At 40.1% G+C, this 27057-nt stretch overlaps 1 protein-coding gene and 1 long non-coding RNA gene across 13 annotated transcripts; both read right to left on the bottom strand.

Annotated features, from left to right (window-relative positions):
* Window positions 1–17: 17 nt before the first annotated feature.
* LOC124654779 lies at window positions 18–11761 on the bottom strand. The gene is made up of 24 exons (XM_047193766.1): window positions 11706–11761; window positions 10834–10956; window positions 10267–10389; window positions 9204–9350; window positions 8860–9118; window positions 8253–8487; window positions 8019–8166; window positions 7767–7937; window positions 7578–7632; window positions 6213–6373; window positions 5868–6126; window positions 5026–5257; window positions 4766–4916; window positions 4482–4649; window positions 3832–4236; window positions 3694–3714; window positions 3535–3596; window positions 3320–3374; window positions 3176–3212; window positions 2772–3094; window positions 2485–2610; window positions 2225–2373; window positions 1027–1095; window positions 18–198 (listed from the first exon to the last, which is right to left on the bottom strand). Exons 5-24 carry the CDS (start codon window positions 8912–8914, stop codon window positions 144–146), a joined length of 2937 nt encoding a protein of 978 aa, XP_047049722.1. The 5' UTR covers window positions 8915–9118; window positions 9204–9350; window positions 10267–10389; window positions 10834–10956; window positions 11706–11761; the 3' UTR covers window positions 18–143.
* Window positions 11762–14188: 2427 nt separating this feature from the next.
* On the bottom strand, window positions 14189–22134 carry LOC124654814. Of its 12 annotated transcripts, XR_006988479.1 has the most exons (12): window positions 21702–22134; window positions 21375–21593; window positions 21072–21173; window positions 20150–20416; window positions 19928–20011; window positions 19712–19787; window positions 19358–19444; window positions 18768–19238; window positions 17084–17321; window positions 16443–16573; window positions 15584–15667; window positions 14189–14768 (listed from the first exon to the last, which is right to left on the bottom strand). It is a non-coding gene; the product is annotated as an uncharacterized LOC124654814 (long non-coding RNA). The 12 variants fall into 12 exon arrangements; XR_006988475.1 differs by having other exon boundaries at window positions 18768–19444; XR_006988480.1 differs by lacking the exon at window positions 19712–19787.
* Window positions 22135–27057: the final 4923 nt, after the last annotated feature.

Here is a 27057-nt window from a genome sequence, read left to right as displayed (position 1 = left end):
AACAGTGAACTATAACATGTTCTCCAGAAAAATGTTAGATAACCCTTTAAACCAAGTACCACAAAATGATTCTTATTCTAAAAACATGCACCCAAACAACTCTGCTTTTTATTAACAACCTCCTTTTGAGAGCAACAATGTCTTCATAGCAAATCCGGTTCAATTATTGCTATTCCCCGGTGACATCCAACGACAATCCTGCATAAATTAATATATCCTTGATTTTCTTGATGACAACAAAAATGAACATTAAAAATGCACATGAAAAATGCAATTTAAATGAAGAACAGAAATTTTTCCTAGTCATTTGCATAAGCAATGTTGTCACATCGACAAATTTCACAATGAAATATACGGATCTTAACAACTTGGTCTACTACACATAGTTTAGTAATCACATAATATATGGGTGTTTAGAGATGACCTCACTCTTGAGACCGGTGGTTTTGTCATCCTAGCTTAATTGGCTAACTTAAGCCCTAAACAACCCTCTCTCTCCAATTGAATTAATTGCACTAAAAATTCTTGTGGTGCATGTTATGTTCGTAACTATAATTGCCAATTTTTAGCTATTTTATGATATGTGTTTTGTACTTCATACACCAGAGTTTTGGTGACCGTAATTATAGACTCATCCTTGTGGCAATACTTATCTAAGTAGCTATCCCTAGCATGCCCTATATCCCAAACTAACAATATGCAAAACTGAATTGTCAAAAGACTTCAAAAAAAGAAAAAAAAGAAAAAAAGAAGAAAAAAAAGTCTGTTTAAGGTGGTTAAGGTCTGCTTCTGGTTTAAAATGGTCAGAATATGTAGCAGGGATGATCATTGTCTCCTCAAATCCACTTGTTTTGGATCAAGTGCAAAGCAGGTCACTAGAAGAAATTCTGAAACATCTGCTTCTTTGACTTTTGCAGCTTTAGCTCGTAGTTTAGCTTCTACTTTTACTTTGACTTCTGCACATTTTTCATTAACACAACTTCGATATCAAGTAAATAAAATAGAAAACACAGAAATTTCTATTACCTTTTTGATTCTGTTAAATACCCAAAAGCATAAACTGCGCCGAGGTTGAGACCAATTATTTTCTCAGTCCTGTCACATTAAGAAGCTAGCTGTTAATTTCTAAAACATATGATGCTTCATAAAACTTAATAGATAAGAAAGTCGAATACAATAAGTTAATTAATATTCATGTAAGGGTATTTATCTGAATTACTCAGTAAGTTGTACTAAATCGTAATTTGATCAAGTTTTACCATTTTTGTTCCTCGCAGAACATCTTATCTCTCATTCATAGAACAAGGAAAGCAAACATGCCTTCCCCAAAGGAAGCCTTTCTCAATACATTTTTTTGAACAAAATTTTCATCTGTGTTCTGCTCATGGCTATTTTCCTCTCCCCTCAATTCTAGGGCGACTAGTTGTGGTCGGAGTCTCGGAGAAGTATAATAAACTCTAGCAAGGATGAGGAAAAAAGTATACAATGTAGACAGAAATGAATTTATTTTTAGTGTTAGAAACACATGCATCCCTGTCAGTTAACTAGGCTTCTTTGTCAATTGACAGTGTAAACTGGTAGCAGTTTATGCTACAGCCAGCAAACAGAGTATGATACATTACGAGCAGAGGAGAGTATAACCTAACTACATGTGCAATCAGTCTAAGAAATAATCAGAGTGGCTGGTCTGTGTCAGTTAATTAGGATCCTCTTTGTTTGGCCATCTGTGTTACACCTGCTGCCAAGCTGAATGACCACATAAGTAGTTTAGTGGTCAAGCTTAATTATTTGCTTATGGTGTGTTGCACTAGTTATTTAATGCACATTGTCTTGTACATGGAAGTTGATTATAAGTTAGATTGTTTTAGTTGATCTCGTTTCTATCAGTTCTTGATAGATATGCTTGTCTATAAAATTTTACATGAATGGGCTGTTTATAAAACGATGGCATGTTTTGACAACATCCTTTTGATATTTGTGCAGATTAATTTTAATGGGCTTTCTGCATGCATTCTAGCCAACTAGGAGAAAACGCTAAAAGCCCATGCATTGTAAGTGGTCTAATTAGTCGGCAACATGTGGTCTTTGACAACTTCTTTCAAAGCGATTTTTGTCTGGTTACAGAGTAGAAAAGTACGAGTTGGACCCTTATTTTATTGACAGACTTGGATTTGTATCCTTCAAACTAAAATAAGAGAACATAATAAGAAGCAGTGTTATGTACCTGTAAGTGATGGGGTTCAAAAAACAAACAGTCCCGTCGAGTGAACCACTAACTAATACCGTGAGATCTGAATGTCGATATAACGAACCAAGATGGTTTGCATGTCCTTTGAACGTCTGGACGCATTTGTGCGTATCCAAGTCCCAGATCTAAATCACAAAAGTGAAAGCAATGGAACAATGTAGCATAAGAACACTTGATCTAGTGACCCCCAAAAAGAGAGAACACATGAGAGTATTGTTCAATTGATAATGTCGTACCTTTGTGGTCCCATCTTGAGAGTCACTAATCAAAAACTGACCAATATCATTTATGATGTAACGAAGAGACTGCAGGCCATCTGCAGACAATGTGATTGTGCTATTTGGACTGGAAACGTTCCAGATCTGCAAAATTACCACATTGCAATCTTAATAAACATCCAAGTGCTGAGTTAACTGGACTCTTTTGAAGAGAAAATAATAATTATATAGAAATGAATTCTATAAATTATGAAATCCATTAAAATAACCTGTTTACAACAACAACAACAACAAAAAAAGCAAACCTTGATTGTGTGGTCTAAGGAGGCACTGGCAAAACTGTTGGTGTCCACTGGGTTAAATGTTATTTGTGTCACTCTGTCGGAATGCTCCTTAAACGTATGGGTGCATTCCCAGTTATTCTCCCAATTCCAAAGCTCAATGAGATGAGATGATGACGAGACGATAAAAGGACGACTTGGATGCACAGCCAAAGACTCAATGCGACTATGATGACCTCTGAAGCTCGCGACTTCTTGCCGTGTACAATAACTGTAAACATATATGTCCCCGTCATCGTCACCGGCCACAAGCCATTGCTCTCTTTCAATGAATTTTGCTGAATAAACTGCAGTTGGAACAACCATATTAGTATGATCAATCATGAGGACTGATGAACTAAAATAAAAATTTAAAAAGCTAAGCATGCCTGATTCCTCTGATAATTCGACAGAGATCTGAATTGCCTGCGAAAAATTAGCATTCAAAACAGAGCACAAGCTAAAAAAAATTCATAGTACGAAAAACTAAATATGTAGTACTATGCCACATATAACATAGAGAAAAAACACACCTGTGTATGGTAGTCCCAAATGAAAATTTGACCCCCATGATGGCTTGTCATTATCCTGCATTACACAATGTGATTTTATTAAATGCAGAAAAGTATCAATCATTTAAACGGCGGCGGGGTGTCGAAACAAAACATTAGAGATGAAAGGAAACAAACCATTATGAACTTATACAGTGGGGAAAAAGCACTAGATGAAACAGCTAGTATGAACTAACCATGGCTCTGTCGGATGCACATCCACAGACAACACCTGAGGGAAGTTCGTCTTGGATATGATCTGATCCACCATAACACGAACCACTATTAGCGAGGAAGGCTCCAAATTGCTACTCGGATCAGTTGTGAAGTCGACAGGAAAAAAAAAAGGAAGCTACCTCGATTCCAGGCTGGATTAGCTGCTGCCACGCCAACCACCACCGAGAAAGCCATGAAAGAAAAAGAAAAAACATAGGATTGCATTGTGTTAAATAGAATTCTAATAGTCATTGCAAACTCACTTGACCAGAGGTTACCTCATCTTGAGCGCCACAAACGACCTCCAGTTTCTGCTGATGCACCTTCTTCGTACATGAAGCTTGGGCTTCCTTAAAAAAGTCATGAAACTCTCTGTTGGTCAAATCAAGGTCTACATCCTTGAGGTTAAGGCCCCCCTCACCAACAATGCAGCTCTCTAGGGTGAAGAATTCGCCGCTGTTCACTGGCTTGCGCATAGACACTACGAGGGTGTATGTGGATCTTGGTGGCGCAACGCCGCGAGCCATACACCTTTTCCGATTATCCGACAGAAGCCTAACAGCGACGCGGTCGTCTGTCATGTTAGTTAGGTGCAGAAAACAGCAGTTCATCCTGTTTCGCTTGAATGGGAAACAAAGCTGAAGGGGGTAGACGCCAATGAGCTCAGTGGGGACAGGGCATATCTAGTGCAAGACAAGAAAGAAAAACATAAACAGTTAATGGGGTGGAAATGGAAGGAAGGTATAGATTTTGCAAGCTATATGATTTGAAAGAAAGAAAAAATACCAATGCTGGTGTTCACAAATAACTACTTTGAAAGAACAAGCATTTTTCCGCGTTATTGTAAGTGTTGATGGTTTCCAAAAAAAGGTAATTTTCTCCATGTAAACTACAAAATGGGTGTACTTGTGTTAGAAGTTATGCATACCTTGCCAAGCGCACTTAGAACCTCTCCTATACGAGGCCTTTCCTTTGGACGAATGTCAGCACACTTAAGCCCAATCACAATGCAGCATTTTACCTGATTGAGACCCTCTGTGTTTAATGATGGGTATTCCGACTTAATGTGCGATGTATTTGTCCAGTCTTTACGCACCTATTCAGTTGGAGTAAGAGATCTTAAACTATATTATACAGAATAAATAAAATCCAATATTTACAAAGAAAATGTGACTTAATTTTATATTGCTAGATAGTACATTAATATCTCACATTCCCAATGAAGTGCCATGGAAGTAGACCATCCTCATTAAAGCAGCTTCTGTTTCCTGTTACGACCTCCATGATGAGAAGGCCTAAACTGTACAAGTCTGATTCAAGTTTTTCTTCCCCACAGTATAAATATTCCGGAGCCATGTATACTCTGAATCATTGGAATCAATGGTGAATTATTAAGACACTAATCCAAGTAAATTTGTGTACAAATAGGGAAATGACAAAAAAATCATCTTAAATACTGAAGTTGCTCTTACAATCGTCCTGAAATATCTTGAGCCTGTGGCGGGGTATGCTCTTGTCCAAATAGACGGTGTAGACCAGAATTAGCAATCTTTGGAATCATTTTATCATCCAGAATTATGCTACTGGGTTTAAGATTGAGATGAATAATGTCTCTGCCTGACTCCACATGTAGGAAATGTAACCCTTCACAAATCTCCTTAATAATTCTAAGGCGCATGTCCCAGTTAACTTTACGAGATTTATCTGCGGAATTGAAACCAAATATTCATTCAGATACTTGCAAATCCACTCTGTTTCGTGCAGTATGGTTGTACAAATAAGATGTTCCTAAATAACAAGCCATTCCGAATCTTACTAGGATTGAATGGGTAAGCATACTTCGAAACATATATGTCAGTGTTTTCATGTTTATATACATAATATCCACACTAGTCTGCACTATTTCTTGGACCACCCACTTAAGTGGATTGACATGAATTAGAAAAAGAGTGGCCAATTATAAAATGTTTGATATTACCTATTGATTGATATTAAGTGTTTATCCATGTATAATTAAGCAATAATCCTGTAGTTGAACCGTTCTGTAATGTTATCGCAGTTGTTCACATAAAACATAAAATATTCTGGATTTTTCGTTATCTAATTACTAAAAATTATATTCTTATAGTGTTTCATCTAGTGACGGGAAACAATGGTCAAAGCCCCATATTAAGTGCAGGGGCGGAGCTACCTAAGGGTGCAGGGTTTCAATGAACCCAGTGAACAGATCAAATCAAGAACAAATTAGTGTTAGTCACTGTTAATTTGAAAAACATGACTGGACCAGTTAAGTAATTAAGTTGCATGGTCATACCGTAAATGAACTTATCAAGGCTTTCACCGCGCAAATACTCATAGCACAGAAAATTATCTTGCTTGTACGCATGAAGAGAGCCTCTGTTGCAGGCAGCCGCTTCTCTTTCTACTCCGTAGCAGCAACCTATTAACTTCGCTACATTTTTGTGCTCAAGCGCCAAAAGATCACCAACAGTGTTACGAAATTGTCTTTCTCCACCTCTTATAGTTTTTTGAAGCCTTTTTACAGCAATTATTTCCCCGCACGGATGCACTCCCTGCTTAACTCATTTTATTAGGACGAGTAACATTCACTGCATATTAAAAATATTTATGATCAATAAGCTGCTCTGGTAGAACGTACCTGATAAACCACTCCACTCACTCCTTGGCCAATTTCTAGTTCGCTGCAGAAATTCTTGGTAATATCTTTTAAGAATTGCAAACTTAACTCAATTGGTAATGGACTGGCACCTTCTAACTCGTTCTCTGAATTATATTGGCTGTTGTCTCCATCATACGTTTCTGATTGTGCAAATGTCCACTCAAACAAGATCAAGTACAAGTTTTGCTAAGAAGCTTAGTAACATCAACCATTTGTTATATGTACAAGTATCTACAAACTTTTAGATTACTAGCTACAAAAAAAATTCGTTAAGAATATATGAAAGAGAGTTTTTTCTAAGCTAAGATGACCATATACCCTCACTTCTTATAAGATATTTCGAGCGTCCTAAAATATTCTAGAAAAAAGGTCTACACATTTTAATACTAAAGTTATGTTGACTTGTAAGGTTCCACGTTAATAGCTTGTGCCGTTTAAGAGAAACATAAAAGACCAAATACTACGTGTTTTACATTCACATATATTTTCTACCACTTGTTATTTTTGTATGGGCCGCATACTAAATGTTTTTCTCAGATTATTTTTTCTTGATAATGCATGCATGATGTTGTACCACAATCATATTTTTTTCTACATTTTTTGTTGCACTTATAATGTCAAAAAATAGATGTCCAAAGTTAGTGGGTGCAGGACTATAGGTACAACGTCCCAAGCCATTCCTCTAAGGGGCGTGTTTTAAATTTCTAGTTAAATAAGAAGATAATAAAATGGAACCAGGTGTGTGTTTCGTTTACATCCTGGCTGTCATGCATCTGGCCGTTAAGTCTAGTTGCGTGCCTTTCAGTTTCAAAGAGGATTTAGTAGATGTTCAATTTTCAATCATGAAGTCTAATTCATCTGAACTGCAAAATCAAGCCATTCACTTTACAATCCTGGGTAGTTTAGTGATATTACTGATGTGGATGCAGTATAACTGTCAAATCATCAAAACTATTAAGAAAGAGAGATAACAATGGATAGATACGTCGCATGATGAGTAGTGAGAAACCATCCGATAAAAAAAAAAGGTAGAGCTCAATGCAGTTTTAACTCAACCTCACCATCCAGTCAACTTTAACGGGTTTGTTTTATGACATGACCGCAACTCAGCCCGGACAACTTGTAAAATCCCCCGACGCTAGTAAATTATTTTCATAGTTCAAGACTTCAACCCACATGGTCTTAGAGTTAAGGACTGAAATCTTTTTTCTTTTGCAGAGTGTCCAGTCAAGACATGTACTTTTTCCAAATTAAACTAAGGGTTTTGCTAGTTATAGCAATGGAACTTAGTTTAAAGCTAGCATTAGAGGGAAAATAGCATTTGGAAAATGTAATAGCACTAACCGAGAGAAGGCAACGCCAAGGTGTTCGGAAGATGGAAGGATCCTCCACTGCGGAACTGCCAAGAAAGTAAGGGCAGGTGAGAAAGCGTGAGGATCATTTTCATGACCAATATCAAGAAACAGAGAAATCATAAAAAAAGAGGGTATGCATCATAAAAAAGGATGATATCCGTGACAGGAATAATCATACCTGACACTCTTTAGTTTTATTAAGTGTATCAATTATTTGTTCTGTGGTCGGCCTTTTCTGGGGGTCTTTATCCATGCAATCCATAGATAATATGATGCATGCATATAATTGTGAGTAGTTATCTTCCATTGATCCTTCTTTCTGCAACCTTGATCGCCACTTTTCAAGTAACTATAGTTCAAACAGATAGCTGAAATGATATGATGAACTCAAAATGGACCAAGAAATCCTAAAATAAGATTACAGTGTAACCTCAATAAATTCCTCATTGGGCGTTCCAATGTTGTCGCAGTAGATCCTTTTTCCGCTTATTATCTCGATGATAATTAAACCCAAACTGTATATATCTAACTTTTTGGAGATCATGCCGTTTTGTTTAAATTCTGGGGACAAATATACCCTGCATGAAGGCATCACTGTTTGAGAAGCCGCGAGTTTTAACATAACTCATAAAACACAATGGAGTTGTAAAGCTTAGTATCTTACCATGTACCTATGATGGCAAATGTGCGTGTATGAGTCTTGTCCTCACCGATGAGTCTTGAAATACCGAAGTCCGCGATCTTTGGTATCATGTCATCATCCAATAATATGTTACCAGGTTTGAGATCCCTATGGATAATAGGGGAACCTTCCTTGCCCTCATGAAGGTAATGCAAACCATTGCAAATCCCCTCAATAATTTTGTAACGTTGTGACCAATTAAGTCCACAAGCTGCATCTGTAGTCACTAATGTTAGTATATTATCGAAGCCATTTTAAGACACACCAACTAACCACTCTAAAGGTAAGAAGTTTTAATCTGAACCATATATTAATCAAGGTTGGTATTTAATCTGAATAAAGGTAAGAAGTTTTAATCTGAATATTTTTGTATGAAGGCACATTATTTATACACTTAGATATATTTATATGTTGTTGACAGACCACCGTTCATATTCTATAAGTTCATCATGAAATTTTCTGCAAATTTATGGAAGTGTTATAGGAATGTTTATGTACCAATGTGGTCAATAAACTTAGGTCTAGAGCCTTGTAACAACAAAGCACGTGATCTGAATATAGGAAGTTATGTTTCATGTCACTATCATACCTGATAGATGCTTGTCAAGGCTTCCTCCGCGCATGTGCTCAAAGCATAGCAACATGTATATGTCAGCTGCCTTAATTCCACGACCCTCATGCTGAATTACATGGATTTCTTCTTCGTAGCAGTAGCCTTCAAGCTTTACTATGTTTTGGTGTGTGAGAGTTGAAAGATGTCGAGCCTCATTTTCAAATTGCTTTGAATCCACATTCGATGTGATAACAAGCTTCTTCACGGCAATAACTCTCCCATCTTCGTCCTCTCCCTGTTCAGGTTCTCAAGTTACTGTTAATGCTCTTTTCTCAATTGTGACTAACATTAGATAAGAAATCCTCTTTTATCAAGTATACCTCGTAAACGGTTGCATACCCTCCTTTACCAATTATTTTCTCGGAAGAGAAATTGTTTGTAATCTTTTTGAGAAAATCTAGTTTTAACCTTTGGGCCACCTATCCTGGATATTCTGAGTTGTACTCATACAAGGCATTGCTAATATCCTGCAAAAGTTGCACTAGTCACTATAAATAGGAACAGAACAAGATCTTTTAAGGTGCTCCAACTTACCTCCTATGATATAATCATGTAAGAGAGTAGTAAATCGATTTGATCAATCATCATCATTATATGCTCATGCGGATTAATTCTATAGGTTTCCCTTTTTTAAACAAAGACAAAAGCTCTGATTATTTCATTATTAATAAAATATTTTTCCATTTAAATAGGGGAAAACTGAGTTAAAACAAAAATTAAGACATGCCCCCAACATACCGATGATATATTTACGGTAACATTTAGTATAAATATATCCAGTTAATTAGTGGAAAACCAAGCTAAAACAAAAATTAAAAGATGTCCGCAACACAAATCTTTCAACTGAGGCACCTCCACAAAAATCTATGTCCATTACTCCATTTTGATGGTCTCCCTATTCAACATATCGTATTAGTATCTAGTACTAAACAATCAGGATCTCCCTGAAACACATTAGCTAAAAAAGTGAAAACTAAGAATCAAGAAATGGAATAATTTAATGATATATTGCATCATATAGGAAGGCCTCAATACAAAAGCAGTGACAGAAGTTGTCCAGTTGCACCCAAGGAGAAAAACATGGATGTTTTCTATTTGAATGAGTAAGTCATAATTATAGTCATAGACTCAAAATGAAGGTATGAGAAATTAGGGCGTGCGAAGCAGACCACACAAATTTAAATGCCAAATTGATGCACTAAAGAGCCATATTTTGTGTGGATTAAAATCGTACATAATTTTTCTGTAAATCCTTGAAGCCCTCTTAGAAACTGTCTACATCTTTTCCATGAACCAGTGTTGCCTACCAAATCTTATTTATTTAATTGAAAATTGGCTTGTTGCAAGAGCTAGCTGTTAGAAATTTGAGGGACGGTATTTTACCTTGGAATGATCAACCAAAACTGAGATTTTCTTATCAGTTTCATCCTGCAATTGTTTGTCACCGACTCTCTCTGTCAATTGACGCAACAGCACAGCAACCTCTTGCCCATTTTGATGCTCTCCCTATTTGACAAATTGTATTAGTTAAAACATAGAAAACTGAGAAAGTAGGAATAGAAGAATTAGATGACATATTGCATCTTTCAGGAATGATTCAATACAAAAGCGGTGATAGAAATTGTCTAGATGCATGCCACAAGAAAACACAGATATTTTCTATTTAAGTGAGTAAAAATCATAATTGTTGTCATTTACACAAAAGAAAGGTGTAAGAAATTAGGGTGTGGAAGGCAGCCGACAAATTTAAAGGCTTAACTGATGCAATAAATAGACATATTTGTGCGTATTAAAATCGTATAGAATTGATTTCAAATCCTTGTTGCACTCTGAGAAATAGTCTACGTCTGACACACTACTATTGCATGCCACCAAATTTTCTTTTCTTTAATTGACACTTGGCTTGTTGAAAGAGCGTTCAGTCAGAAATTTGTGGTGCGATAGTCTTACCTTGGATTGACCAACCAGAGCTGAGATTTGCTTGTCAGCCTCATACTTGAATTGTCTGTCACCAACTATCTCTGTCAATTGAGGTACCTCCACACCAACTTCTTTCCCATTTTGTTGTTCTCCCTATTCAGGATATCTTATTAGTATGATGTACTGAACATAGTATTTTTTTTCACAGATAATAAGAGAAGGTAGAGAAATACAAAATGTTATAGTGTACGTGGCTCTCCACCACATTTTGCAAACAACTGCAAGCGGCAGGTCATCTATTTGGCAATTATGACTTAAAGAACACCCTATGTTGTCACTTGAGAATATGCATGCTAGACTATACCAGCTCGTTGCTACAAAAATACAAACTAGACTATATTAGTGGTATCTGCTAAGTGTATCCTAATTTTGGTGGCGAATTAATCGTACGCAGTAGATGTAACAACTTGCATCATAAAAAAGTGAGGAGGTGATGGGCTGCCGCGACCAATTGACACTTTTATCAACATTAAAGATGTTGTGCCACCCAATTGGGACCTCCATTAAACACATGAATAAAAAATACTCCTTCGGATCCATAAAGAACTGAAACCACGACAATTGTTATGAATTGGCGGGAGTAGAAACTGCCAACAGGAATAAAAGAATTACATGACATAGACATATTTCATTCTATAGATATGATTCAGTACAGAACGGGTGATAGAAGTTATCTAGTTGCCTCTCAGAACCTTTTGTCCCTCAGACCGGTTATTAGACAAGATCTGACGGCCTACTTGGGTGAAGATCTAGGTAACGTGCCTTCGGCGAAGTAGTGCCCGGGACTAGTCTACTTCGTCGAAATTGATGAGCTTTTAATACCAAATCCTGTCCCTGCGTACCTGCCAACGGCGATTGAGTTTGTCGGGATGAGGTGGACATGGCCGCCGCCGCCACCGAGAACGGCTGGGTCGCAGTGGTCGGGCTGGTGATCTCGAGAAGACGACGCTCGCGGCTTGCCATGGCGCACCATGAGAGTCATAGCGAGTGCGCGAGCAGGGAGAAGGTGCCGCTGATTAGGCCAGACTAGCTCTAGAATACGAGAAAGATCGATCTCGAGAGGAGCTTGGCGGGGATATTTATTTGCCCAGTGCGTCAGTGTAAGGCCAACTTAGTATGGTACTGCTCCATCCATTTTAAGGAGCAAGGTTTATAAATTTAGTCAAAAGTTACATCTTTCATTCATTCCAAATTTCCAATCAACGAATGACGTTTACAAATTTAGTCAAAAGTTAACATTTTTTAATTTTAATCAATTTTATAGATAGAAATATGAATATTTACAATACCAAATTAATATTACTCCTTTTATATTGTAGAAAAATATTTTTATATTGTAGTTTTTTATTTTTTTTCTTTACGTTTGCTCAAACTACTTTTGATTATAGTTATAAGCCTTATTCATCAGAACGGAGGTACTCCTTTCACAATTATGTTGCATATAATTTGTAGTCAACATCAAGTTTTTAAAAGTTTGACTAAATATATATGTATATATATAAGTATCAACATCTATAATATCAAACTTATATCACGAGAGCCTCCATGAAATATATTTTTATGATGTGTGCATTAGACATTGCAAATTAATTTGTTTGTCTTTATACACCGTCATACTCTACAAAGTTCGACTTTGACTAAAAACTATATGCAACACATTTTGAGATGGAGGGACTGCTATAGTTTTTGGGATTAGTGGGGATAATCCGAGTTAATTCTTAAAGCATGTTTGGTACTATATTGAGCTCATTTAATCCCCATTTTTTCCACTTTTTTCTAAATATAAGGGTATTTTTCTCAATATCCAATACACTACCCCTACCTAATGAATTGAGATTTTGTGGGGATTTGAGGGGACTGGGTGAAGGTAGGCTTCACCATAAAACCTGTCAAATCTTGATGAACATGCATCTGAGAAGACACTCTCATGGGGAAGCAACGAGCACAACGCCGACCTGCTCTAGCCGACGACGAAACTTGGGTTTTGAGCCGAAAAGCTTAGGTTGAAATAACAAGGGAGTGAAACGACGTCTGTAAAGGGGAAATGATGTCTGAGATGCCATCGTCGCCGGCATCGAATAAAGTCAGACTTTCACCTAGATCTCACATACTCATTGCGTCCATAAAAAATGTACTTCCAGCTTTTGTTATAAAGTCAGTCCCCAAGAGGCAACATCACTTAAACCATCACACTCAACTGCCACCAGCGGTCAACTGACCTCCATCACCCAACCAACAACAGCCATGACCATAAGAGAAAATGTCGATGTCGCCAACTCCACCGCTGCTAGCAAAGCATAACACATAAGGGTATCTCACACCGATATTGCCACTACCACACCAACCCCTAGAGTGAACGCCGTCGTGCCGTCATCCTCAACCGTAGGACACCTCCACTGCCGCCATTAAGCACGATACCAACTAGGACGACTAACACTTCCTATGCAATTGTGGAACTCCGGAATATGCTATTTAGAGAGTGAATCGAAGGAAGTGTGCTCAACCTCACGAAAAAATAATAGGAAGGGCCTATTTGATTCGCATGATTTCACAAACATGGAAATAGGAAAACACATAAATAAGATAGGAATGTATGTGCCCATAGGGTTGTAAAAACACATGAATTTGTGAAATTAGGTGTTTGATTCGCGATAATAGGAAAAACTCATAAATCCATAAAACCATAATCAAATCATTATTAAAATAAAGGTAAATACTAGGTCGGTCATTATTATGCAACATATGATCTTTGTCTCGTTCTTTGTGCATACAAGTGTAAAAAAGGTTTGAGTGGATTGTAGTTTTTTTTTTTTTGCTTTCCCTATGAAACCTAAACCAAAGGGAAACAAATCTTAATTTTTCTATATTCCATTCCTTTGAAACAAATGGACCAATAGTGCCACCGAAGGAAAATTTCCTATTCTTATGATTTTCCTCCAATATTCATATATATGAATCAGACATGCCCAAAATTATCTTTGTCACGTGCTTCTACTATTACAGTTGTAAAACAATTGTGCCCTTCCGATAGAAAAATTAATATTATGACACATCTCTTGCTCCCTTCGATCCATAAGAAGTGTTGTGGCTTCTACGCAAATTTGACTAAATTTGAGCAAACAGCCATGACACTTATTATACTTATTATGGATCGGACGAAATATGAGATTAACAGCAATAACTCTTTTCATGTTGGGCATTAATAGAAGTGCAACTTAGAAGTAGTACCGATCAGTAGAGGTGAATGTGACACCCCATAGGCCGAAGTGATCACTAATCATAGTAACTAGCAAGATGGGGCACGGCAGCACGCCGCGCCGGTGAGAGGACATTGACAGTAAATGCATATGTGACATTGACTATATATGGAAATTTTATCAATATATATATGGTGCACACAACTATGAGTCGGAACCTATAGTTCAGTGGTAGATAATAAAGCAGTTGATGTTGCTTTTGCAAGGCAAAACAACACATGCTCGTGCGGTCCTACATTTTTAAGGCTTATATGGTCTATGATACATATAGTATGTGTAAAGCAGGCCGCATAGATCAGTACGCCAACCTTGTCAGCAGCAAGACTGAATACCTATTGAAGCAATCACCTGTATCTTTACAGAAATCATTAGTACATGCTATCCAGTGTATGCATCCTTTGGAGCCAACTATCAAACGAATGAATGACATGTTACCTTGGGGCGGCCATAACCGCCATCACAATAACTGTGAGGACTAATGTTTCCTTCGTCAGATGCTCAACATTTGTAAACCGTCGGTGAAGCCGGCACTCAGTTGCCGCGGTAAGCTTCTAAGTTCTCGTCCGATCAGTGGCATCAATGACCCGTGTGATGGCAATGGCTCTATAACCCAAACAAATTAAGGATCGAATACCATCTCACCATTAACTACATAAGAAGAAACAGGCTCACAATTCTTCTGAGAAAAAAACCCAGAGACGATCAAGTTATATTACAGAATGCAGATTGGCTACCATTGGCTAACGACTTGATACAGATGTGGCTAATTATTTGTTTTCAATCGTCATATACTCGTTATATAGGATAGCATCCATATGTTCTCTCCAAGCTCTGGCACTTCCTGGACCGTCTGCTCTAGATTAGATGTTATTTTATCCCCCATCATAATAATGTTGACAAAGAAGTAATAAGTTTTGTGCGTTCTAAATGTATGAATGCAAAAAAAGAAAATTATCAAACTCTACGCCATGATCTTCCATCGTGTGCCTGAAGCTATAGCTTCCATCCTTACTATCTTGCCATATATGAACAGTCTGTAAAGTTTACAAACAAAGCAGTGAAACCCATAGTTGCCGGACTGGAAATGACAACATGTTACCGAATCCCAGTTCAGCACTCCTTCCATCTATGATTAAGCACCCTCATCATCAAGGGTTACGCACTCGCCTCATCTATGGTGCACTCTTGTTGGTAGTATCTAATATACACGTGATCAACTTCGGCAAGATACTATGGCAAAATAAAGGAAAAGCTGACTTTCTAAATATTCAGACTCTCTATCCGTGAGCACTTCAGGTGGAGCTCGTCAATATCCCTTTTATGTATCATCACTCTAGTTTTTTTATAGGTTAACCGAATGGTGAAACATCATTGCATCTACAAATTAATTATCAGCATTGGTTTCCTATTTTACTATTAGAAGACATTTTGACTACGAAGGTAATGAAGGAAGTGAAACATACTGCGGAAACACTCTTAAGCAAACCCGCTTGGATGTCCTTCAAAAGTTCAGCAACCTTTTCAAGCCAATTGCATTTCTCAAGATCCTGCAGAAGGAAGTGGATATATGAGACAATCTTACATATCAGATGAAGAAGAGAGATATGCATAAGAACCAGAAATAATTAAGTTCAACTATATACTTATTTGATTCCATGTCCATCTCTTTACTAAGAAAATCACAACAACTATTGATTGTAGCACAAATTGAAAAGGACGATGATGAGCATAGACTTCTCCACTTTTGGAACTACCTTCATAGACACATATATAGCTATGCACTATCATGTGAAGAAAGGAGTTGTTTCTTTTTATATATCTTGTTTGGAATATGAACATCATACTTTGCTATTAAAAATTATTCACAACATTGAATATATTTGAGTGATTACTATGTCATTTAAATGGATCTAAGGACTTAATTTCCCACACAATGAAGGTAAGAGAACTGATTGCCTTTGTGCACCTAGGAAGTTGTTTCAGAAAAGCAAATACGCTGGAAAAAAGAGCAGCGCTTGATCAGGGAAACAACCATCCAAAACCTGTAAATGTCTAAATTTGTTCACTGTTCCTTTTCCTTTTAATCACAAAGCGGTCAAGGCAGTAGTATCTTCATTTAATGTACCAAAATATTTCTAACATTTTTTCATTTGCTCTGCTGCTTCTTGGCTATAATGAAGTATAATTTCAAGTGTTGGCAGTATAAACAAAGGTTAAGTATTCCATTTTTATATGTATTATTGTAGTATTTAACATAGAAAGAACAAACAATTATGCATTTCCAAGCTATTCATATATACTGCATAGGTAAAATAATCATACATGGATATGGAGGTACTCCATATTATAGCATGTCTCGGGAACAATTACTTTGGTCATTTCAGCGACACATATACTTCTATTTGCTGTGGTTGAGCTAGCTTTACTTTGATGGAGATGGAATTAGGTGGTTGCTGCAAGAAAAATAGAAATTGAAATCAACATCTTTCTACAATGATATCTAACTTATTAAAGTGACAGTTTTCTCGGACATCCACCTAGTAAGGTGGAGCTTTTTACTTAGGAAAAAATAAGTAAGCATGATAAAATCTAATAGTAGGCCTTATACTTAGGTGAAGCCTTGAACAGAGAATTATCCACTTAGAGTATGAAAGCTTCGAGAGTATAATAAGAACAATAATCCCAACATCAGAAAAAGGACATTACATCATGTCTTGGATAGGAAAATCTAACTTTGTTGTTTAGTTCCTTTAGCCGAGAGTTGGGACTTCTGCAATCATCTTGCTTACACATAAGTCATTAGGATTATTTTGCTGTAATCATTGTTCGAGAGAGTGGAAGATTTTGAGAGGATAGTCAGGTTCACAACAAAAACTAAAGAAAGTGTTGGTAAATAGGCAGGAATCAAACGTGGCATTCAGTAAATTGTACATTTGTACATTACTATTAGGACTTGTACGTACCGACGGCCAGACGCCAAGGTGGAGTTCAGGACAAATAATTTTTCAGGATTGAAGGGTCACACAGGATAGGGAAAATAGTGTGTGAATGATCCTGCGGATAAATGCACTGAATTTTGTACGCTACAGTTTCCTCTGCTATTTGAACAGATCCCTCACTTATGTATCCCACAAATTCAAGAGTCTTCTTCCATACCTTGATCTCCTACCAGTTATCATTCAATGATAGAACCAATGAAACCTAGCAAAAAATGACACAAGATCGAACCAATTACCTACATATATAGTCTAAAAAGGCAATTCTGGAACTTCCTTTGACCAAGAAAAATAAGAGAATAGTTTTGGTACTTCGTGTTTGAGTAGTTGGTGGCAGCGCTTAACAAAATAAATGGATCAAGGTCGGTACTGAAATATATAAGTTTCTTCTAAACCGGAAGCATCAGAATACACAAGTGCGAAGAAATTCTGCAATTAAGCATATATATGAAAATTCTCTTAATGTCGGCATTTGGAACATATAAAGCAAATAAGAAATTAGTAGTTCATCCATTAAACAAAAAGGTACGGAAAGCAAGGCGCCAAGTTTAATTCCACAAACGGTTGTCATGCTACTTGCTCAAGGCAAACATAATGCACTATATGAGCATTCTAATTTTTAATAAAGGAATGTAATAAGCGAACAATTCAATGGCAGAGGTAAAAGAAGAGAACACGAAGTTCATGTGAGCACGCATCATAAGGGTCCAGAAATTTCTCGTGATAAAAATGCCGCACCATGAAGACAGCAAAGCGAGGATGGGGAAAGCAGTCAGAACTATTCTCCTGTAAACAACCCGAGTGGTTGAGACTTCTCTTTCTCCCCTTCCGATGAACTCGTGAGTTCATCTGGATTCGATCCTCCCGGCAAGACGCTGGGGATTGTAACCTATGAATTCGTGAGAGCCCATCTATCTATCGAGCGGTCTGTGACATATTGGATACTAAAAAAGGAACAAACAATTTTACAGATTAAAAAAAAATGCAATTTAACTTCCATGCCTGATCCAATAAAAAAAGAACCAGCAATAATGTCTGGCAAATAGTCCTACACCACTACGTGCTACAGAATACAGAAATTGGTTTTCAGGCATCAAACAACCTAATTTGGTAACAATTAATCTATCTGATTACACGTATCAGAAACATGCATCTCATCCTCTAAATTACCATGAATTGTATATGCAAAAAAAAATTGGCGCACGGGAGTCTCCTTTTGGAGTTTCAAAAATTGGTTAAGGTTGAGTAGTCAATCTAGGGATACAAAGCAAGAACGCACATTACCCTGCCAATTTAAGTGGATAAGACAAAGACGGTTATCTGGAAAAAAATGTCATAGATATGAAAGCGATAAAAAGACATGATAAGTTGTCTACACATTTTCTTGTTGTGCAATCCCATCTTTTCAAACAGTGTTCATAGGTAATATTTGTTCCACCAATCCAATTCTTGTTTACCCAAGCAATATGCATTATGACCTTCACCCTATTTACTGATGACACATAGAGTATTTCAGAAAAAGAAAGTGCATGCCGATTTATTCAAAATAGCAGAAGATTTCTTCGATAGTAACCCAATATCCAAAGCAAGAACTACAAACTTAAGGGAAGGCTAAGCACTGTTGGATCGAAAAACTGTATTGGTTCTGTACTTCTTTTTCTGTGCTGAATCTCGCCCTCACAGTAGGTCTTGTATGCCACTTGATAATTGACCTTTCAACTCAAACATTGAGGGCGTAGTGGGAGATCAAGTTGATAAGCAGTATAGTATCAATAGCATAGAGTCCCTTCCAAGAACATACATATTTATATGTGTACCCCATATTCAAATCTGAACCACCAGTGCATCAAGAAAGAGAATATGACAGCACCCACTGTCTGATGTAGGACCTGAATCTGAAGAAGAGCAGCCTGAAAAAGGACAATAAACAGAGCCAGCCTGCAGATCCGAAGATTAATCAGTAGAATTACTAAGACCGATCACCTTTAAGAAAGACCAAAGAAATCCAGTAAGCCAAGATGAATTGCAAGCCTCCAAGCGTCCATGTCAACAGAAAAATCACAGGCTAAACCGGCATGCTCTCGTCAAGAGAAAATGGCTCGACAACGGGCAGAAGTAGCAGCTGGACAAACGGTTCGAGCCAACAGAAGTAGCAGGGGACAATTTGCTCACATAGTCAGAAATGTACATAACATGCAGATACCTAACACCCATTTTCATGAATGGATTTGGAGAAAATACCTGAGATAGCGGGTGACCTGCGCATGTGTATCCATCCATTACTAATCTACTGCCAGTAGGTGGTACTGCCCAAGTAAGAGCACCGACCTATGTATAAACAAAACAATTGCCAATTAGTTACTTGTGTTGTTTCGCACTCAGCTTTTTGAGGATCAGTTACTTCCGTGGTTTTAACTGAAACTGTATATGAGTAAGACTGTAAGAGTTTCAGTTAACAAAAAAAATTCAGTTTCAGGAAAATTATATATCCTTGCTGCAAACCGAATAGTATGTGCTAAAGTTCAGATTCATCGACAGATAGTCCACACCATAGCTAGAGAAACGAACTTGATAAATCAACAGCTTGGAACATACAATATTTTTTATGCAGTAGCACATCTCAACAGCTGCGTACATTCCTAGAATTTTGTTTAACAGGGCAATATCCTACCTGGTCATCAAAGCAATTGCAGTCACAGCCAAACATGGCAAAAAAAATTAGACCAATGCCTAAAGAAAAACAACTCCGTCCTCGTTTGAAATCCAAGTGCTAGTCAAGCCAAAATAAATTAAATATTTCAGAAAACCCACATTAGTATGTGTTCATGCCTCGACACTTAGATTAAACACATCAGATCAAGAACATCTCCAACTATCTAGAACAGCGGGAGCAGCCTGCAAACATAAAGAAATGACTGAAAATTAATTCATGAACACATGAGAATGGCAAAATAAATGCAATCTTGTCTACAGGTCAAACCAAGGCAACACGTTACAGAGAATTGATGGAAGAAGAAGGGGTCGGGTTATCACCATCAACGGAACAGCAAATGGAGAAGCCGGCGGTGGGGAAAGCAAGGACCAGTGGTGGGGAGAAGCCCTGGACAGAGAATCTAATACGCGCAACTGCAGCATGCTCCTCCTGACGGCCTCACCCACGACCTGCTCCACCGGTTGACAATGTCCAGAAGGATGTATGCGCCCCTTGCCGCGGCCTCCAGGTACCAGGTCCCGGCTCGCCGTCTGCGCCTAGAAGAGGCCTAGCCACGCCGGCAACACCATCTAGAACGCCGCCAAGACCTGCAACCCGATGCACGCACCGATGATGGCCACGGCGGCAGGTAAGAATAGTAGAGGGTCACCCTAACTGCAGGAAGGAATCAATATACTTCTCAATTCACATATAGTGCAGCTGAATAAAGAAAAGGTCCATAAAGGCCAAACATTTTCATATTCACGGTTCACCAAAATTGCACCAGAGGGTAAAAATATCACTTATCAGTTGGTAGCTTTGCGAACAAATATTGGCGGGTATCTAAATCTGAAATAATCTGGAAACCTAACATGATTGGGAGGTGAACAGATTTCACTTTATTGCTGATAAGGTATCAGTGTCCTCCGTCATACAATTTCTTCTATCGTGAGCCTTCTTGATGCTAATAAAACAGCGATGATTAAATACGATTGTCGCCACTTGTGACGGCGTCATTTTTCATAGATAGTAATTCTCACATTAAAGAAAATTTGAATCATTAAGCACATGAGGGGTCACTCTGTGGCACATGGTGATTCAGAACTAAATGACCCACAAAACTATCCATAGCAGAGTACTAAGCATGAGTGCCAAGTTTTAAATAGTTGCAAGGTTGTGACATTGGCCATGATAAAATTACTATGCAAAGCTTGTCGTTTCTGGCCACATCCTGAAGCTAACAGCAAGGAGAAATTGTAATACCTTCAAAGAAACACCTTGAAACTGTAAGAACTTATGGGTCAACCGGGCTGCACTAATGTTAGTACCTTAAGCTTATGAACGTTAATTTTGAATGTTCAGTTCCTGGCAAAGCAAGATAAAATATCAACCATCAATCATCATCGAAATTAACCATTACAATTCTATAGTAAGTGCTGAATAGTGCAGTGAGCAAAATCTAGAGGAATAAACCCACTATATATATTGCCAAGCATTTGTTGCAAATCACCAAAATAGTGTAGTGAGAAAAAAAACATATGGAGAAAAATCTTCACGGCACCATACCTCGAACACCCAGTTCAGTCCATGTTTGACTATACAGTGAGCTCCAATATGTAATTGCGGAATCTTACAGCGAAAAAAATTCAGATCATCAGACCACTCCCAGCAGCCATAATTAATATATCCAGGCTAGCAAGAAGAAATCTCAGATGCACTGCATGCTAAGCATATGGGTTGTCGGTTGGATGAATTGCTTTAGGCCACACAGACCAAGTGAGAAATCTGAAAATACACTGATTGAGTTCTTGTAGGCATACCAACAAACACTTCTAGGCACCAAAATCACAGAGCAGAGGACTTAATCATCAGAAAATTCCCATCGGCACCTACCTCCTTCCCGCTTCCGGTCCTGAGCCAACAGGGAGGAACTGAGGCAGGGGCTCCCACGACAGCCAGGGAGAGAGGGGGAGGGCGCCCGTGTCGGTGAGAGGAGGAGGCTTGAGCGCCGCCCCCACTCGGCCACTCCAGTTCGTCTGCTCTGCCGGCGACCACCCACACGTCCTCCACTTGAGAGAGGATTGGCCACGGGGATGGCCGCACAGGTCAAGAAGAAGAGGAGGGCACCGGGCCCTCATTCCTCAACCTCGCCGCCAGCCACCTCGAGAAGGAAAGGGGACGTTTGAGATCCTTCTCCACGCCACCAGCCGTCTCGGGAGAGAGAGAGAGGAGGGTGCAGCAAGCTGATAGCTGCGCACACGGCAGAGAGGGAGAGAAGTGGCCTCTGACCCTAGCGGCACATCTTGATGATTGATGGTACCGCCATGGAGACAACCACAGGTGAGACGGCCAACTGAGAGAGGAGGCCCTCGTTTTGGAAAGAAGAGGCACCGCGCTACCTGCTGACTTCCGCGGCAGCCGCCGCTCGACGCATCCGGCCCAGCTGCATTCAGCAGCAGCTTGCTCCGTCCAAATTTCGGCCGACCTCGACAGCGGCGCCATTCACGGCCGCCTCTACATCGTCGCCCAAGAAGCGGCACGACGTGGTGAAGGCGGGTTGGCGACCCAAAAAGAGGAAATGAGAGATGGTGGGCAAATTGGTTGGCCAGCTCGGGAATCGACGCATCATTAAGCGGCGTGGCACCGCTTTGACTATTATAGCAAGGCTACAGCCACACGCCCGGGGAACTGCATAGGTGTTTCTCAGTCTTCCTAAAATTCTATGGAGCACCAAAGTATACACAGAAAATTCTCTTAGCAAATCAAACTATCTAAGCACTTACGTGTCAACATCACAGTAATTTGGAAATAGGCTCAAAATTATGAGAAAAAAGAAGTGTGTTACTCTTTAATATAGTAGTTATGGAGTGTTTAACCATACTAGTAGTACGCACCTTGTGAACCGGCACTCCATGCGCCCCATGGCTAAGCTTGGCATTATGCATGTTGCCATCATCATTGTAATCATCATCGTTCGGGTCAGTGGGTATCTCTCCCGCTGCCGCGGAAACATCGAGCAAGAAGTTAACAACTCCTGCAGGAGTATCAGATGATGCGTGAGACCTCTGCCGTGCACCAAGTCCTACATTCTTCATTCAGGCCAGGGCAGGAGGATGAGGGTCACTAACCTGTGCAGGCGTCCTTCATGCGGTCAAAGAGGAAGGCCATCGCACGCTGGCTAGAGCAGCGGAACAGAATGGATAGTGAGGAGGGGCTTGCTCGATCGCACCTCCAGTGGATCAAATAGGCAGACGACGGAATGCATTCGGTTTAAAGATATTGACTTGACTTCGTGTGCATGTGCTGATAGCACACTCACAAGCTAGCTAGATCGAGTAGCTAGCTAGATAACAGATAGCACGCGTCGAGAGGATCGGGACGGCTTGGTCAGCGGTAACATCTTGGATCTCGTAATATAGTATCGCCGGTGCTGGTCGCGGCGTAGTAGCAGTAGTGTTTCAGATGAGATCAGGGATCGATCTGAAACAGGTGTTCTAAGAGCAATTCCAATAGTACAGCCAAGAGATGGCTATAACAAGATGCCATGTCATTTATAGTCACCATATAGCTAACATGTACAATAGTTGGCTATAAGAATGAAGTACTTTATTAACATATGGCCCACCTTTCATTCTCACAAAGTGCCTAGGAGCACGTGCAAGAGCTGGCTATTGCATAGTAGCCCACCTCCCTTCTCTCTCCCCTTCTCTCTCCTCCAACTCATCTAAAATATATTATTTAATGTCTTATAGTCAGCTGACTAGACTCTATTGTACTTGCTCTAAACGTAGCGTCCCTCCGCGATTCCGGTGACAGCTAGCTTATTTGGCCGCGCTTGGCAGCACGCATCAGACATAGCGTTGACCTAGGTGTAATGCAAGTATGCAACCACGGCGAGATTTCGCTCGATCTGCACAATAGAGAGCCCTCTTCAATATAAATATATTGTCTAGTCTCTTTCTCATCATTTTATATTTTTAGACTAATTGGCTAAGGCATAAATCTACATGATATCAGAGCTAAGATATCTCAAGTTCAATGTCCAACTCATCAGTATTTAAATAAAGACAGAAAAAGATTCTCCGGTTTACATCGAACCTTGAGGAGAACCGCTTGCTGACGAAGCCCCAAAACTATATGCAGTTGCGTTCGGCCCCCAGCTTCTTGCGTGGTGTCCGCCCTTGATCTCCCGCAGCGGCATCTGCTGCCCTCATCTCCTGCTGCATCGGCGGTGCCATCCTTGCAAAATTCCTCTGGCTAGGTCCTTTTAGGAGGCTTCCTTGGAAGCACACGCTTGCAGCATCTCAACCATCTCTTGGCATCATCACCTCGGAAGCATCTCGCTAAGAGCACCGCCGTCTCCCATGGCAGCAACGTCACCGTCGCTGGAGAAGACACCAGCATGGTCGCTTTCAGCTCTGGCATTGGCCGGTTGCACCTCCGATGGTGGTCGTTTGCAGCACTGCTTGGTCCTTATCAGTTTATCCACTTACTTCTCATAGCACCAAAGGCTGCCGCCGCGAGCAACCCCCGGCCAATGGAAGCAACTCTAGTTGCCGATGGTAGCATCGCAGGCTTCCGCCACGAGCAATCCCACCGCCCGCTGGCAGAAACTCCACTTGCCGCCGGTAGCATCACGAGCTGCCGCTCGTAGCAATGTGGGTTGTTGCTGGAAGCAACCCCGTCGGCCGCTGGTAGCATCGCGAGTTGTCGCTCGTAGCATCGTGCGCTGCCGGCAGGACCGCTAGGATGCCCACAACAACAGATCCCCTTTCGTAGTCCCAAGATGCGCCCCTTTGAAACACCAATCCTCGCCGGAGGTAGGAGAGAAAGGGCACATGTGGTGGTTTGGGGATCCGGTGGAGCCGGCAGTACACCAATCATTTCTTGTTGGCGGACAGAAAGAAAATTGTGTCACGGTCCGCCCTGCCAGGGCGCCACTGCATCAAGCGGCGCGACCCATTCGGTCCGCGGTTCAACTCAGCTTGATTAAATATTTGAAAATCTTTGCTACATCCATGGGGTTGCAAACATAGTTTGGGGATAGTTTGCTTGAAGCAAATTGATGTAAAACTAGAAATTAATAAAAGCATAGTACAAGACCCTAGCGTTTTCATCTTGCCCTCGCCTAGTCATCCTCGTGGAGTGTTAGTGGCGACGGTACATGGGGTATCTTCGAAAACTTTGACGGTGAGCATGTCGTGATCGTCAAACTTGAAGACGAGGAAGTGCCTGACTTCAATGGCGTGCGCGCGGGCGAACTACCTTCAGCCATTGTGGAGGTACATCTAGCTGATCGAGTCGTCGGGTACCCGCAGTACGAGCTGGTGGGGCTCTTTCCCACCGATCACCAACACGAGCTTCTTGGGGAGGCACATCCTATCACAGCTCATGCCCAAGTAGATGTTGACACCGAACTCGATCCCGGAGAGGCCGATGACGACGGAGTCGGGCAATAATGATGGAGACATGGATGGCAATGGCGATGGGGATAATGGTGGTGAACCGTTCTGGCCTCGCCCCCACGTCTTCCTCGCTGACCTCGGCCTCAGCCACACCCGGGCCTGGGCCATCCTAGACGCCCTCCCATCAATCCTATGCCGTTGGCCATGGCTGTCGTGATGCTTGTGGTGGTGGTAGGAGATGGAAGAAGATGGGAATGTGGAAGAAAATAGCCGCGGATAGCCTATTACAAAAGGCCAAGACATTAGATGTCGGCATGGAGGCCGAAGCGCCGGCATTGCTTAAGGCAGGCGGCTAGCGCAGGCATTGGGAAGCGCGCCCAACGCAGGAGACCATGTGTCAAGCGGTGCGGCCCAGCTTTGAAGTCAGCATGCCTCCATTCATAGCTAAAGAAAGAAGGACGTTGTGTCGCTGTCGTGCGGACCTTGGCCCAGGCAGGAGGACATGGGAGGACGTGTACGTTATCCGTGCAAACACATCCACTCTCCAATTTGGTGGACGGATGGGTTGCGCCATATAGATCAATTTGTTTGGGTTGCGCCACTGGAACGTGCAGGCACTAGAGCTAAAGCCCCCCCCCCCTTTAGCACGGTTTGTGTTGCGAACCGGTGCTAAAGGGGAAGCACGTGGCCGCTACCAACCGCCCGGGCGGGAGAACCTTTAGCACCGGTTCGTAACAAAACCCTGCCGCGGCAGAACTCGCTATTGGTGCCATTTTTATCTAATTATTTTCCACTTCCTTTTTTTTTCTTTTTTTTCAGAATTTCTAGTATTTTAGTTATTTGAAAAGTTTAGTCTCTAACTACACTTAATCTCTAGTCAAATTACTTACTTGTGGTCAAACTTCCCGCTCGGTCACTCATCCTCCCACTACTACAGCACTAGCAAGCTTAACTTCTGAATTCATTCCCATCTCGCTTCCAATTGCTTCATGCGCGTATTATTGATACTAGTATCATATCAATCCTACTAACATGTTGGTCACGATATCATACTTCTTTATTGGTTGAATTCAAATAATTCTTTTAATAAACAAAATTATTGATGTAAAAATAATCTTGAATAAATAAATAAACAATAAATTTGTAAACTTTTTTTTTTGCAAAAACCTGAAAATTCGAAAATCTAAAATTGGCTAACCTTTATGGTTCAGTAATAGTAATCTTTATGCAGATTAAAAAAAATTAAAAAATATAAAATCCTGAATTTCTGGCAAAAATTAAAATCTTCCAGCTTTCATATTTTCATTTGGAATTTTGAGAATTTAAATATTGGCAACCGGATAAACCCAGATGAATTCGTATGTAACTTTCTCCCACGATCATTTTGATATATTATACATGTTAATGCCATTTTATCTTTTTCTAAACTTCTTTTGCAAAAAAGGTCGAAATTCAAATTTGTTAATTTCCCCTAATAGTAGGTTGTGTAACATACAAGAATCTCAAAAGATTTTATTTTTTGAATTTTCGGTCATGTTCTTTTGTATTTTACGAAGCTAAAAAAGGCGAGCAAAAAACCTTTTACACCGGTTCGTGCCATGAACCAGTGCTAAAGGGTAGACCTTTTACACCGGTTCGTGCCACGGACCGGTGCTAAAGGTCACGCGGCTGACGCCAACCCTTTGGCACCGGTTCGTGACACGAAACGGTGCTAAAGATCCCGCACGAACCGGTGCTAAAGGTCCCGCACGAACCCTTTGGCACCGGTTCGTGGCATGAACCGGTGCTAAAGTCCTCGCCGCTCGAACCGGTGCTAATGCACCTTTAATCTGGGTTCATAGCAC

The sequence above is a fragment of the Lolium rigidum genome, chromosome 5, assembly GCF_022539505.1.
Source record: "Lolium rigidum isolate FL_2022 chromosome 5, APGP_CSIRO_Lrig_0.1, whole genome shotgun sequence".
Lineage (NCBI taxonomy): Eukaryota > Viridiplantae > Streptophyta > Magnoliopsida > Poales > Poaceae > Lolium > Lolium rigidum.
The sequence above is the reverse complement of the archived record's forward strand: the minus strand, read 5'-3'. Positions and strand labels throughout refer to the sequence as shown.